Source organism: Zeus faber (genome assembly GCF_960531495.2).
Source record: "Zeus faber genome assembly, chromosome: 9".
Taxonomy (NCBI): Eukaryota; Metazoa; Chordata; class Actinopteri; order Zeiformes; family Zeidae; genus Zeus; species Zeus faber.
In genome coordinates, this window is record NC_137197.1 from 18,151,126 (window position 1) to 18,167,073 (window position 15,948).

Genomic DNA, 15,948 nt, shown 5'->3' on the forward strand with positions numbered 1-15,948 from the left:
ATACTTGCGTTTGGGGTGTTTATGCATCCCGCTCCCTGTGTGATGAATGTGTAAGACAATCTGATAGGATTCGTGTGTTGAATGCCACTCTGTGTTTGGACGGGTCGCGCCAGAGACAGAAAAATGGGCGAACATACAGCAGCTTTTATCTGGCGTGTCTGTGTGTGTCTGTGTGTGTGTGTGTGTATGAATGTTCTTGTGAGAAGCTGGAGAATATATAATAATAATGATGATAACCCTTATTTGCACAGCACCTTCAATACACAACTTTCAACTAAACGTGCTTTACACTAATAGAAGGCAATCTAATAATAATAATTATAATATTTATAAAATATAAAATAATTATATAAATGTAATGATAATAATAATAATAATAATAATAATATCCTTTATTTGTATAGCACCATTCATACAGAATATGCAGCTCTATTAATGTACAATCAAGTGCTTTACATTAAAAGAAGGCAATAATAATAATAGAAATCGGCAAAATGCACAATAGAAATATATATTATAAACTAAATTTCAGTTGTGGGTCATCAATTTAGACCTAGACTTCACGGTCATTCCTCCCTAAATATGTTTTCAATCATGTGTCTTGAATTATTGGTCTTGAACTAAAAATTTGTCTTGAACTTCTTCAAGAAATTCTCAGACAATTCTCAAAATAATATTCACAATAACTAAAGTGTCCTTTTCAATGGATTAATCGGGTGGATTGACCTCCCATCTATATTATTACATTACATTATATTACATTCAAAATATGTTAAATATACTCAGGTTGTGGCAAGTTTTGGCAACAACAAGGGCGCGGCCCCTTTAAGGCTCGTCGTCGGGAGCTGTTATATAGATCAGAGTGACACACGCGCACGCACACACGCACGCACACAAGCACACGCACGCACGCACGCACACACACGCACACACGCACGTACACAAGCACACACACACACACACACACACACACACGCACACGCTGCCCAGCGTGCACCGCCGCGCCACCCAGTGTCTGTGCAGCTCCAGCCCACGGCGCAGCAGCGGCGCAGCGCGGTGCGTCGCGAAAAGATGCAGCCAGAGCTGCAGCAGCAGCGGCAGCAGCGGCAGCAGCGGCGGCAGCGGCGGCAGCGGCGGCAGCGGCGGCAGCGGCAGCAGCGGCAGCGGCAGCAGCAGCAGCAGCAGCGGCGGCGGCGGCGGCGGCAGCTACGCGCGGGGATCACGGTCACGCCGCGCGGGGACAACCGTCCTGCCCGCTCCTGAATAGACTCCGTCGCATCCCCGGATCCACGACCGGCGCCATGATGAACCCAGTCCCCCACTGAGAGGTAATGACCCGCCGCGCTCCCGCTCCCCTCGAATGGGCTGCGAATGGACCGTTGTGGTGTTTGTTATGGATGTTGGTGCGTAAACCAGCTAGATGGTCGTGATCGTCGTCGTCGTTGTTGTTGTTGTTGTTGTTGTTGTTGTTGTTTTTCCCCACCGTGGTTGCCGTTTCCGGACTTCCATGAACGCCGCCCCGCAGCATCGTGATTTTAGCGGAGAAGAGGGTTGGATCCGCGGGGTCCAGGTGCTGAAGGAAAGCTACCGGGTCCGTTCTGCTGCTCTCGGTGCTGAATTCCGCTTTCGTTTTAATTGAATTTTATTTAAATTGATCTTGTTTTATTTACTAAGGATTGACAAAAAAATCCAACCCCCCCCCCCCCCAAAATAACATTCACACAATTGAAAAGCGGACCTCCGAGTGGCTTAACCGGGGGGGTCGCGGTCAGGGGGCTAATCCGTTGAAGTCCGTTATGGCAAGTCACGGAACTATAGTGCCGGTGACGTCACTGGCGCGGCTCCGGTGCCGTGCGTCCCTTTTCGGTCGCGCTGGCTCTTCGGCCTTTACGCTCGAAGCCCATTCATTTGGATCCAAGGACCCATTCTTCCCGCGGCGTCCAGCAGGAGGCTGCGGATCGCCCCCCATTCATGAAATCCAGTAAGAAACCTCACGATCCGACTGTTTGCTTTTTGGGTGGACAGCGAAGCACAACACATAGCCAGGGAATTACCTTTACCTCGGGCGTTTTATTGGGTTCAAGGCCAGTCTGCACGTATGGAATAACTGATTTTTAATTGTTCGTATTTCTGCACGTCTTCTATTATCGTAGGGCCTCGTGTGTGTGTGTGCGTGTGTGTGTGTGTGTATTGTCTGTTAGATTGTTAAGCTTCCCTATGTTACCTGTCTGATTGTGTCAAACAGTGCAACAACCAATACCAAGACAAATTATTCGTACATAAAAATGTACTTGTCTAAATAAAGCAGATCCTGAATCTGATTTTATTCTAAGGGCCTTTATTCTTGGTTTTATATCGGGCAATACCAGAATTTACACAGGGTTTACAGGGTTATCGGTTTATTTTATTATATCAGTGACGCACTCAGGTTTGAATTAGAAATTAATTCATTGGTGCTCCGTCTTAACACACTGTCTAAACTTGCACGTAAAAAAAATGCAATACCTCCTATTTTTTTTATTCCTTTGTTTTGATTTATTCTTGAACGTTTGGAGGGCTTTCTAGTTCTTCCCCTCTAAGCACCTGTCCCTCTACTAGGTGTGTTTTTTTTTTTTTTATTTCCCTGAGCATGTAAATCATCCCCATCGTCCCTCAACCACCTTATTTATTTTCTCCATTTGCACAGAAGCCTCCTCTGCCTCTCTCTCCCTCTCACGCAAACACAGTGGTCCATGGTCATCTGTGAAATTAGTTAGACCTGGTGGGTGAGAGACAGGAAATGGAACCGAGTCGCGGAATGTGCATCTCCCACGCGCTCCGTCCTTTATCACTGGCAGCCATATGGAAACCTCAGCTCATTCAATATTTACATTGTCGCCGCTTGTTTGAGAGCGGGTGCCTGGCTGCTGAGGACATGCTAATTATATGTGAATAATATTCACATATAATGTGTGTGATAAGCCCTCGCTGCTCGCATCATTAGATGTGACTGAGAAGCCACTGGCACATAGCGGAGCACTTATCAGCGTTGCTCAGGTGTGTGTGTGTGTGTGTGTGTGTGTGTGTGTGTGTGTGTGTGTGTGTGTGTGTGTGTGTGTGTGTGTGTGTGTGTGTGTGTGTGTGTGTGTGTGTGTGTGTGTGTGAGATGGGGGCGGTTATGATGATGTAGTCAGAAATGCCTCTTGTTGTACTATGCGGATACCTATCACCTACAGCAGAGGTTCTCAACACGGGCCCCTTCAACAGGTTCCAGGGGGCCCCCCCTGCCAAGCGATTCATAGTGAAACTTCACCATTAGAGAATGTACAATAATGACTGTTTTAATCGTAGTTTCATTGTCTCTGTATCGACATGTACACCATGTTGGACCCAGTCATATCGAATAATGACAACCTTCTCATATTTGGGTCCCAAAATCTCATCAGATGAGGTCTGTTGCCTAATGGGTGTCAAATTGAGGGTCCTTGATATAAAAAAAAAAAAAGCTTGAGAATCACTGACTTATAGCATTGATTCTCAAGGACCCTCAATTTGAGATGCATTCCTCCATAGACCAATTTAATAAGATTTAGGACCTGAGAAACCAATCTGAGAACATTTTTATGTTCTCAGATTGTCAGATTCTCACGGTCAGATACAAAGACGCCAGGGTCTGTTCAACTCCGGGTCGCTGGGACTGACGACGCGACGTCCCAGACAAGGTTTTGCTCCCTTGCGGGGAGCGGAGCGACCGGCAGAGACGCGCTTATCAGCGACAGGTCAAAGGTCACGCTGGTTCTTCTGTGATGAGGGCAGATCCATAAGCAGCCGAGGCGCTCTGTCGCTTCTGTTCTTTCTCCTCCGGCTACTTCTAACCGTCGCCCCCCGTCCCCCGTTCTCCCCCTTCCATTCCCGTCTTTCATTCTTCTTCTTTTCGACGAGCTAATCTTCTGTCTCCGTCGGCTGACCTGACTTTTGACCCCCCCCCCCGTTCCCATCATCCTTCTTTTGTCACTCACACCTTTTTTTTTCGGTTCTATCACTTCGATGCGGGTCCTTGTTTGGTTTGGCCCGAAATGTCTGCAAATGACCCGCGCTGCATAACTGAGGGAGCTCAAAATATGGTTCCGTTAAAGCACAAATTTATTGATTTCTTATTGGAAAGGGGTAATAAACGATAACTCTGTGCTGTGCTGTGCGGCGATGTACTGTATGTGCCCTGTGTGCTGGCTGCACACATGACTAGAGCTAATCTTAGTGTGGGCCTACGCTCCCTGGGGTGGCAGCACATCGCCAATCATCTTTAGGAACCAATCGCAGTGTGTGTGCTGCTGGCAAGGAACTCCTTTCATTCGTGTGTGTGTGTGTGTGTGTGTGTGTGTGTGCGTGCGCGTGTGCGTGCGCGTGCGCGTGTGCGCGTGCGCGCGTTTCTATTTGCGTATGAACGCCAATGTGCGAGCTTGCAAGGTCCGGAACGGAAAACGAAACCGCCGCTTGGCTTTGCGCGTTCATGCAAACCCCCCGCGAGGCCTGCGCACGGTACGTGGGGGCCCGAAACAGATCGGGCCCCGATGTGTTTTGCAGGCTGCGGCCGATCTCTTCTCCCTGCACGTCGCCGCACTGCCTCCTTCCTCTCCTCCTCCTCCTCCCCAGTTTACTGTTACAGACAAGAGATCCCAACCATCTGACAGAGATATCAACCCTGCTCCCCCAGGGGCGAAGATGGGGGAAATGGAGGAGGGAGGCACAGTGCTAGTGGTAGATTTTTACTACAGATAGGGAAGAAGGAGGGTGGGAGGGCGGTGGGCGGACGGCCATGCCTGTGGAATGGAGGTCAAAAGGCGCACTTGTTTTGGAAATGTGGTTTGGGATGGCGCCCGCTCGCCTTCACATGCCGACCGGTGTTTCATCCTCCTGGCTGGAGGGGCGTGGGGGTCCGTGGGGTTCCTCTGCCCCCGTAGTCCCTGAGTGTGTCCCCTGTTTCTCCTGATTCTACTACGTGCGTGCGTGCGTGCGTGCGCACACACACACACACACACACACACACTGATTGTTTTAGCAGCTGGCCTGTGGAGCACAAACATGACTCCTCTCTCTTTCATAGTGTATTGCTGTCCGGCTCGCTCTCACAGCTTGCTCTGTTGCTCTTCACCCCGGACCCCGTGTGTGTTTCTGCTCTAATATCATTGCCATGCTGTCTCCGGTGATCCCGCCGCCGTCCTCCTCACCACGTGCATGTGCTCCGCAGTTCCGGCCGGGCTACAGTGCACGGATTCTCTGAAACACCCCGGCGCTGTCCACTTCCTCCAGTGTCTCATGGCTTAGGTTTCATGCTGACTGTGTGTGTGTGTGTGTGTGTGTGTGTGTGTGTGTGTGTGTGTGTGTGTGTGTGTGTGTGTGTGTGTGTGTGTGTGTGTGTGTGTGTGTGTGTGTGTGTATATGTGTGTGTGTGTGTGTGTGTGTGTGTGTGTGTGTGTGTGTGTGTGTGTGTAAAAAAAAAAAGAAAATACAGTCAGTTTTGGTATACTTGAGAATGTCACATCCTGTTCTTTGCGGAAGGGCAGGGGTTTTGTGAAATGCACCACGTCATGCGTTGGTTTTCTGCTGAACGTGTGGAAAGTCGCCCAAGCGAAGGTTTTTTTATAAATAGCTCAACTATTATTTGCTCCTCACAGCACAAACAGCCATTCGATATTCATCAAATACCGTACACTCAGTAATTATACACCGCGATTAAGGGTTTAATTTAAAAAACAAATATGATGCTTCTCACATGGGTGGATCAGAGAACGAGCAGATGGGTGGATCCATCCATCACATCCGATATACTGTACACGCACCATCCGTGGTTTGGTGACAAACACGTTCCAAAACCCAACCTCTTGCTGATAAAAAACCCTCGGAATAAATATTTCTGTTCTTCCGGTGCAGCTCGGGGAGAAGACACGCCTCGGTAGCTTCGGTTACCTTTCCGCCGTCCGGCCACGCTGGAAATGTGAGAGAATTCAAAAGGACCAAGGCTGCTCTCACATGTTTGAGCAAGATGGATCCAACTCGACCTAGGGCTCACTCTCATGTCACATTTAGAGGGACATGTTCCATTTATCTCGGGGTCGGCCTGGTCCAGCCTCGCTGCGGTCTAGCGGCCGCAATAAGGACACTAGAGTAAAGGGTTTTCTGGCCGTCATTTGGGAAAGACGACCGCCGCTGATACGTCTTGAAAATAAGCGCAAACCACCTACTGTATGTGATGAAGACAATGAGCCCGTCATGTGATTAGACTACCACGAGAAACACGGCGGCAGGACTGAAAAACGGCTTTTTGCAGCCCTACGAGAGCATATGTCACGCAGGCTGCCTGCTGGGAATATGTGCTTTTCTACGCACAGTTGTTTGGACCTCGCACAGGAAATAGGGGGGGAGGGGGAGCAGATTGTGTTTTAGAGATAGAAGCAATGCTTTGATGCTTAATCTCTCCCACCGAAACAGCCCTGATCAGTGATGGGCTGAGGTGCAGGCGGAGAGGAAGAGACACTAACTAGCATCAGATTTTGCGACTGACATTGCGGTGCCGCGATCCACGGTCGTGGACCGTGGTAGCGTTTGTTCGCACCAAGCCACAGACCAGAGAGAGAGAGGATTTGTAACAGTGAAGTGATGTGGTTTGGCACAACTTTACCCCGGTGCTCCCGAGGGCAAGAGAGGCTGTACAAGTAGTGAATCATGCACAAGCTGGGGAAAACAGTGAAGTATGCATGGTGTTATGCATAAAAAGATAAAACACAAAATACTCTTTTTATATACTGTGTTTGTGTGTGTGTGTGTTTGTGTGTGTGTGTGTTTGTGTGTGTGTGTGTGTGTGTGTGTGTGTGTGTGTGTGTGTGTGTGTGTGTGTGTGTGTGTGTGTGTGTGTGTGTGTGTGTGTGTGTGTGTGTGTAATAAACACATTTAATCGACGATGGAAATTCTCAAGGCAGTTCTTATCTCAAGTTTGGGTGTGGGCTGAAGATTTTGTTGATAAATAAAGAGATGATTAAAATAAATAAACAAAAAAATAAAATAATAATATAAATAAAAAATGTTCATTCATCAATGGAGAGCGAGCAAGTGCACAACAAACAAAGTTCCTATTGCCTTAAATAATGATCCCAACTGTGTGAGAAGTGTCATAAATTGACTTAATTCTCCTTTTTTTCTCCCTGTTATTAAAAATTTCGAGCCTCATGTTCTGGTTCTGAGATGAGAGGGTTTATGAAAGTGTGACAAAAACAAAATTTGTTATGCTGTGATAATAGAATAACAGAATTGGATGTGATCTATGGTTTTGTTTATTCAAACATTTGTTATTTCTCACACAGTTTATCACACAGTCAGATATATGGTTTAAGTGTCATTCGGGCATTTGTTCTGACGTCATTCTCTCCATCCATCCGCAGCCTCTCCCAGGCGGGTTGACATGGCCCAGTGATGAACGGAGCGGTGGTGCCCGGCAGCCCGGAGATCTCCTCCTCGTGCCCGCTGCCCGACTGGCGAGAGTTCTGTGAGCTCCACGCGCGCGCCTCTGCGGCGGATTTCGCCCACAAGTTTCAGCGCTTCCTCTCCGAGAACCCGTGCTACGACTCGCCCGGAGCCGACACCAACTTCTCGCAGCACTTTGCACAGCACTTCCTGGAGTGCTTCTCGGCGGCCCTGACTCAGGCCCGGGAGAACCAGGCCACCTCCCCGGGGGAGGACGGCTGCGGCGCTCCGCCCAAGTACAGCATCGTGCCCTTCCTGGGGATCCAGGGCTGCCCGCTGTCCTACGGCCACGACCTCTACCAGAGGCGGAAGGACGCTGGGGCCTCGAGCGAATCCCTGGACAGTATGGACAGCGGGGGAGGAGGCGGTGTGGAGGGGGGAGGCGGCGGCACCGCCTCCTCTCGGGGCCCCCAGCCCACCCACAAGGTGTCTGGCTTGGGTCAGTCACGCAGCTCTGAGGATGTTTCCGTAAGCCACCCCAAGGCGCGCTTCAAGAAGGGCTTCTCCCTGAGGAACATGAGTCTGTGCGTGGTCGACGGGGTGAAAGAGATCTGGCACCGGCGGGCCTCCCCCGAGCCCGACACGCCTTCCGGAGCCAGGAAGTCTAACGGCGGGGGCGGGGAGGCGGGCGGGGAGCGGTGGTCGCAAAAGCTGCGCCTTCCCAGGGGGTCCCAGGGCCACAAGGCCGAGCTGCTGGAGATCCAGAGGGAGGGAGCTCTGAGATTCATGGTGGCTGACGACACCAACTGCATGGGCGCCGCCCAGTGGCAGAAGTGCCGGCTCCTGCTGAGGAAGACCAAGAGGGAGGAAGGGGAGCGGTTCCTCTTGGAGTTCTACGTGCCACCCAAGGTGTGGATTCACAGCACACACACACACACACACACACACACACACACACACACACACGCGCACACACACAGTGACGTACACACGGTGAGAGGACGGCATGACGAGGGATCTGACAGAGACGGGAAGAGAAGGTGTTGGAAAGAAGAAAGACAGGGACAGAAAGGACTGCTTCATGGATGTCTTTTTCTTTTTTCTTTTCCGGCGTCAGTCCCAGACACACAGGCCTAAGACCAAATCCCCACTTACACACACACACACGCACACACGCACACACACACACACACACACACACGCACACACGCACACACGCACCACATTTGTGTATATGGGATTTCCAGATCACTGCCCCTGACCTTAAGACGACTGTGGGGCTGTGCAGCTGAGTGTGTGTAAATCTGCCACTGTGCTTTGATCGCGGGTCGACAGAACGGGGTGGGGGTGGGGTGGGTGAGGAGAAGGGTGAGGACAGGTGGGGGGGAGAAGGGTGCAGGAGGAAGTGAAAGAGAAAAAGACAGAGAGAAAGAGAAGTAGGAGTTTTTCTGGAAATATTTATAGCACATAATGGCAGTTCCCGCATGTTATTTGTGATGGTTGTGGTTGGAAAAAAAACAAAGTTGTGACACCGTTCACAGAATTACAGGAAGTGGAAGTGAAAATGTGTTTAATGACTTAAAAACAAACAAAATGTGCACAATCAGGGAGAACTACTGTGGGAAAAATGTAATTACGCAACATTCATATTTCAGCACTATATATTATATACTATATATGTACACCTCGGGGCTTTTGAATCCAGTGTCGGGTGCTGTCTGCATGTAATTAGTATGTTCTGTCTGTTGGCATCTCCAGAGACACAGATTAGGATAATTGGACACTAGAACTCGCCCCGAGGTTTGTGAGTGAACGGGTGTGACCCCGTGATGAACCGGCGTCCCATTCCAGGTGTCAGGACGTCAGGGTGCCGTCTCCTTGCCTTATGCCCATTGTCTGCCGGGAGAGGCTCAGGCGAGCCCTGCCCAGGAAAAAAAAAACGAGTGAAGAAAATGAAACGAGGGAGGGACATCTATATATTTATGTCCTCACATAAACAAATTATTATAATCAGTGGACTGCACTCACCAGAGGAAATAAATACGATCATAAAAATGCATCGTTGGCACATTTAATATGCGTGTAAATGTGAATCCGGCCCGCGGACACACTCCTAACTCGCTTTTTATCACCGTAGTTCTCGCCGGCTCTTACAAATCATAACATTGCAGAGTCAACGGCTTCATAAAGATGGACCAAGTCATAAAATCTCCCTCCTGCCCCGCTCGCGGCTAGCTTGCTGTGGCTCCGTCCCTGTCAGGGCCATCAAACTGGCTGCACAGAGAACATTCTGCACCGCACCAGCTCGCTGCATTATGACACAGCAGCGGCCTCTTGGATAACTGGCTGGCTGCTCTTCCTCCATTCATGGAGTTTGTGTATGTGTGTGTGTGTGTGTGTGTGTGTGTGTGTGTGTGTGTGTGTGTGTGTGTGTGTGTGTGTGTGTGTGTGTGTGTGTGTGTGTGTGTGTGTGTGTGTGTGTGTGTGTGTGTGTTTGTGTGGAAACACCCCGGAGCTGGCGCGTGAGGCTGTCGTGATGTCGGCTCAGGAAAAATTCCAAATCCCGTCCGTAAGAATCCCAGCAGAGGGTCACCACATTGTAGTATTTGTGTCCGAGTACAGTACAGTACACAACTCAATGGAGATAAATAAAACTCCTTTTATACACCCAACGCTCATCGCCAAGATCGGGCAAAACACTTGTTGCGGAATGCAAAACATGCAGGGATGCATCCCGACTCCGACCAGTGGAACATTTAAGGCGTGTTGTTGATCGTCTGAAAAAATAAGTTGTGTTGTCCACCGTAGAAGAGCAGGAAATGCCCTCTTTAGAACAGGAAGTGGCTTCTGAGGAACGAGTGGTTCAGGGGTATGGAGGGCAGCCAGCGATGCGGGCAGAGCCAGATAAGAACAGTGTTACTGCAGACGGATCAGCTGATAAGCTCCTGCCAGAGCATCAGTCTGCCTCTCCCTCTCTCTCTCTCTCTCTCTCTCTCTGTCTGATATTGATTTTAACCTTCTGTGAACTCTCTCCATTTTCATTCAGCAGGAATAAGGGGGGGGCTGATGCGGTGAGGGAATAAGGCCCTTAGAGAATAATTACAGAACGAGAGAGCGATTGATTATTTGCATCTGACGTACGGGAGGGACACATATTTAGTCTTGAGAGACGGAGATCAATGGCGAGAGGAGAGGAGAGTGTGGTTTTACCAGGAAGTCGCAATAAATACACGCGCTCTTGTGTTTGTCACGGGCGCATGAAAGGAAACGCTGAAGTAAATATTTGGTCTCGGGAGGACGGGGCGGCCATGGGAATCCTGGGGCCTCCGACAAACTCCAAGGACCCCAAATGCGGCTCGTCGAGCACAAGCATTTTTCACATCCGTCCGACGGAGAGGAATGTTGCTTGGGATCACCTCGAAGGACCCGCAGCGCGATGTCGCGTGTTTTCCTGAAACGTGTTTCTGAAACGTGCCGCGTGCTTACCTTCCAGTCGTCCAAGCCCAAGGTGGGCATCCCCCTGTCGGCCATCGTGGAGGTGCGGACCACCATGCCCCTGGAGATGCCAGACAAGGACAACACCTTTGTCCTCAAGGTACTGTCTGTGTAAAGTCTTGAAAGTTTTAGAGTTTTAATGTTACATTTTCCAAATTGAAATAAAAAGTTCCTCACTATATCACCGCGGTTTTAGTCTCGGGCTGTCAAAAGTTAACTTGCTGATTTCACTATTGAATAATGATTTAAGGTCCCACTTCATTACGAAAAGGGGAAACATTTGTTAATTGAATTGCACCAATCGCGTTCCTACATCCGTTCCCGCATTTCACGGCCTCTCGGCTTTCCTCTTGAGTTTGATCAATGGAGGAGGTGAACTAATAAACGGATCGCTCGGTTTAAAACGGCTGAAGAAAAGTTCTGTTCTCTCAAATATTGTAGAAGTACACTGTCTGTCGTTTATAATTTTAGAGCTAAACACGACACTGACATGAGTCGACAGAGTTTGTACCAGACTGCAATCCACCACTGTGCAATGGATTGTTTTTCTACTTTTATTTTTTAGTTGCTACTTGACCAGGATTTGGGAAATATGGGCTGTTCTGAATCAATTTTACTGGAGTTTAACACGGTATTTTTTTCATTTATGTGATTAAATATGAGACTAATCATAGTCAATGAGAGACAGCTCTTATTCCTGTGGGATCAATGAAGTGCTGTGTTATCTGAAGTGATCCGCTTTTTTATCTAGATTAAATATTCGCTCGGGAAAAATCTTATCAATTCTTGGAAAAGGGAACCGGTTTCATGGATCATATTCAAGCGTTGAGCGCTGGGGGTTTCGTTTCATTTAACCTGCACGGATCCTGCCGCGCCTCTCGGTTTAGTGAAAAGTTGCGCGGTGCCGCGGTTGAACAGAGCTCAGTGTGTGACCGGAGGTTCTTGGGATCATTCCACAGGTGGAGAACGGGGGCGAATACATCCTGGAAACCATTGACTCGCTGCAGAAAAACTCCTGGGTCGCTGACATCCAGGACTGCATAGACCCCGGGTACACCAAAAGATAAATATTTGCTGTTGGCTGTACACGGAGAGAAAAGAGGGATGGAGAGTCGGAGAGGGGAGAAAGGGTGGATGGTGTGTGTGTGTGTGTCTGTGTGTGCGTGCGTGTGTGTTTTGAGGTGAGGGTGTAGCACGTACTGCCATTAATCATCTTGTTAGTGGGCTTTTTTGACAGATTGCTCTCGAACAAATATGGCTGTGCATGCACACACGTCAAACAAATAAACACACATAACAAACACACACACACCCACACACAAAGGTTAGTGGAAGAGCTTGGGACGTAAACACAACGTTTACTTGCGCCCGCGATGGTGAGCGTGCTCGTGTGTTATGACGTATGATGGTGTTTGTTTGCATGAGGGCTCACACAGCGAGAGCACATATTATACGAGAGTGTCTACGCAGGTTGCGATGTGCGCTCGTTTACGTCGCTGTACGGTCCTCCTTTAATGGCTTCAACGGGAACCGTCTGATTGTTTACAGGGACAGCGGCGATGACATCGAGCTGGCGTCATGTCCCCACGGCCAGGCCTCCAAGGACTGCTCCATGGTGGCCTCTTGCAGCTGTGAGCTGCTGTCAGAGGGTACGGAAAACGAGCCTTCCACAGCTTCTTTTTTCATCACGTGTCACCGCCCACACATTACACAACGAGGGGATGTAGTAGAAATAACAGAAGCGGTTTTACTAGCAGTCATTATCACGTCGCTAATAATATTAACAATACGACTATACTGTACTTACTATAATGCGTATTGCATAGTATAGTATTGCATTAGTATAATTCCTTATTATAATTGACCCCGCCGGAAGGAATCAACCGTGTATTTTTGTGCTTTTGCTCAGGCGTGTATCGGGCACCCGAGAGGTCCTGCGGCACGGCAGCGGAGCACTACAGCGCCCCCTCTGTTCGTTGCAGGGAGCTCCCCTTCACCCAGCACCCGTCACACATGCCCTTAGAGCGTTTCCTCCAGTCCCCGGAGGCCCAGGGCTCCAACACCAGCGCGGGTAACACGCACTGTTTCAGCTGTTTGTTCTACTGTTCTACTGCCTTTTTAATGGGATTGATGTAACGGATTTGTTCTCTTTGCGTTACATTTCTGTTTTTGACTTTTTCTTGTCGTTAAAAGTTATCTGTGAGACTATTTTGTGAAAGAATCCCATATGTTATATGTATCCCTTATTTAATTAGATGGCACTTTATAAGAAACAGTCATTCAATGCATCTCCTGTATATTTGAATGTGGCGGGGTCCGCCTTTTCCGACAAGAATCGGGCACATGCAGAAAGTGAATGACAGCCGGGGGGAATTGAATAAAGCAGCGTAGCTAGTTGTGGTCAAACCCACCAACACAGGTGACCAATGGAAAAAATAAAAAAAATTGCATAAAATCAGAAGGAGGCAAACTTTCAAGAAATAAAGTGACCTGGATGTTGAAAAAAATTGTTGCAGCTTCAGATGGAGTTCCTGGACTTGTAGTATGATCCTACTAAAACACAGACGATGTGATGGATTACCACTTAAATTGCATTTTTTACTTTGGGGATGCAGCTGTCTAATGTTGACATTGCAAAATACTTGACGGGTCCAAAGTGGTGATTCTCTGCTTTCCTGTTGTTTTTGTGAAGCACTTTGTAATATTAAAGTATTTAAGTGCACTTAATTACTAACTTGTGTCCGTTCGCAGGAGGCCTGGGCGGCGATGGAATGAAGGAGCCCGATGGGGATGCCAGCCTGACGGGGTACCCCTGGTTCCACGGAACGCTGTCCCGCGTGCGCGCAGCTCAGCTGGTGCTCGCTGGCGGCGCCCGGAGCCACGGGCTGTTCGTGATTCGGCAAAGTGAGACCCGGCCGGGAGAGTACGTCCTCACCTTCAACTTCCAGGGGAAGGCCAAGGTGAGGCCCGATGAGAGGAGGGAGGGAGAACGGGTCAATCTGACACTTGAACCGATCACTTTTTATTGAATGCAGATGGATTTCCCGCTCAGTGCCTATAAATAACTCCCATGCATGGAAACTCACACATCCATATGTGCAAATCATGTCTATTCATCAGTGCCAGCTTCGTTCTGTGGAGGTGTGAAAATAATTTAGTGATGCCATGCCCCGCGTGTGGCTCACACCAGGCGGACTTGCTGCAGCTGGGAAAGGCACATACACCCTGGAAGAAACGCAGTAATGTCAAGTTTTGTGTTCCCCGGTGTAACATGATCCCCCTACATCCTGCCAGGCGGCAGCGCGAAGGAAGAGGAAGCTGCAGCCTCTTTTCTCTGGCGTCGCAGGCTGTTCCGACAGCCAGACAGATATTGCAGAGCATGTCGCTCCTCTCTGTCTGTCCGTCTGTCTGTCTGTCCGAGTGGTTCGGGATCTCCCTTTTCTCTGTTATTTATCCTTCTCTCCTTCTACCTTTCCCTCACACCTTTTGCTTTCTTTCTCTCTCTCTCTACCTTTCTCCCTCCTCCTCTGTCCCCTCGTCTCCTCATCCCAGCACCTGCGTCTGTCGGTGAACGAGAACGGCCAGTGCCACGTGCATCACCTGTGGTTCCACACCGTGTCGGACATGTTGAGGCATTTCCACGCCCACCCGATTCCCCTGGAGTCCGGAGGCTCCGCTGACATCACGCTACGCTCCTACGTGCAGGTGCAGCGTTGCTCCTCGACAGGTAGATGAACAGACAAACCCTGCCCTATCGAGCGGGGGAGCGATCTTAAAGACCGCAAGGGAGCAATCTCAAATATTAACCAGTATTGATCGTATTGATGACGGCAGCGTTTTAGTGGCTGAGATGAAGATACAGGGCGTCCCAGAGCTTCAATTCAGAGTCTCTGGAAGGGATCGCAGGGTGACCAATACGTTGAGTGTGTTGACAGATTGCAGGAGTTTGTCCAGAGGAAATGTAGAAACTCGTTGACCACCCTCCTTCCTCAACACTGCCCCTGCCCTCCTCTCTTCTGGCGCCGAATGAATGCCCTCCTGTGCAGGAGGGTAAAGGGAGGGCCAAGGAGAGTGAGGGAACGATTATACCGCAGGAGTTTTGCATGCGGGCCCCGACTCCAGGCCCATCCCTCCCTGGCGGTCCACAAAGAGTCCCTCTGTTTCCCGAGTCCCTTGGCAACACATGCACTGTGTAGAGACACGCACGGGTATCAACCCACACACACACGTGTGTGTGTGTGTATGTGCAGGCAGACACAAACACCAACACATTCACACCCAAGTGGGGATTTAATTTGCAGAGTAAAAGGTTTTATTGATACGTCGGCCAGGCAGCCTCTAGCAGCAGTCAGTGTTCATGGTGTTATTGCCCACCAAGAGAAAGGATAATAAAGGAGGCCACACCGCCTGTATGCACACTGACTTTGGAACTTCTGCTACTCTTTTTTCTTTTGCTGCAAAACACGGACAACGAATAGCAGCTTCGAGGATACATTTGGTTAAAAGTGATCCTCGGATGTTTTTCAGCGTGTTTCACCATTTTTCCCCTCCCCCTCCCCTGTTGTCACAGATGTGACCGTGCCTCAGGTCCTTACGCCGCCGAGGGACTTAGGCTGCCGGACGGAGCCGGCCCAGCCCACCCTCCACCTCCCGGGGATTACGCCGCCCGCGGGGCCCGCTCCCGATGCGCCGCTCTCCTCCAGCTCCTCCTCCTCGCCCACCGCTCTTTCTTCCCTCTCCCGCAGTGACCCCGGCGGGGGCGGGGGCGGGGGCGGGGGCGGAGGGCTGCAGAGCAGGAGCAACAGCTCCGAGCGGCTGCTGGAGGCCTCTAGCGGTGCCGCCGAGGACTACCACGACCCGGACGGATCGCGCAGGACCCGAGCCGTGGAGAACCAGTACTCCTTCTACTAGAGGCCAAAACGCAGCGCGGTCGAGGGGTTTCCGATCGCTAGGGAGGCATAGAGATAGAATGTCGTGCCAGGTAAACACGTGGGTTAGGTGTGACGTGGGGAGCTT

General features: G+C 49.9%; 1 protein-coding gene across 1 annotated transcript; it reads left to right on the forward strand.

Annotated features, from left to right (window-relative positions):
- Positions 1 to 1,237: 1,237 nt before the first annotated feature.
- sh2b2 (SH2B adaptor protein 2) lies at positions 1,238 to 15,916 on the forward strand. The gene is made up of 9 exons (XM_080006945.1): positions 1,238 to 1,328; positions 7,416 to 8,346; positions 10,931 to 11,032; positions 11,892 to 11,983; positions 12,481 to 12,581; positions 12,842 to 13,003; positions 13,684 to 13,892; positions 14,485 to 14,659; positions 15,503 to 15,916. Exons 2-9 carry the CDS (start codon positions 7,447 to 7,449, stop codon positions 15,841 to 15,843), a joined length of 2,082 nt encoding a protein of 693 aa, XP_079863071.1. The 5' UTR covers positions 1,238 to 1,328; positions 7,416 to 7,446; the 3' UTR covers positions 15,844 to 15,916.
- The last annotated feature ends 32 nt before the right edge of the window (positions 15,917 to 15,948 follow it).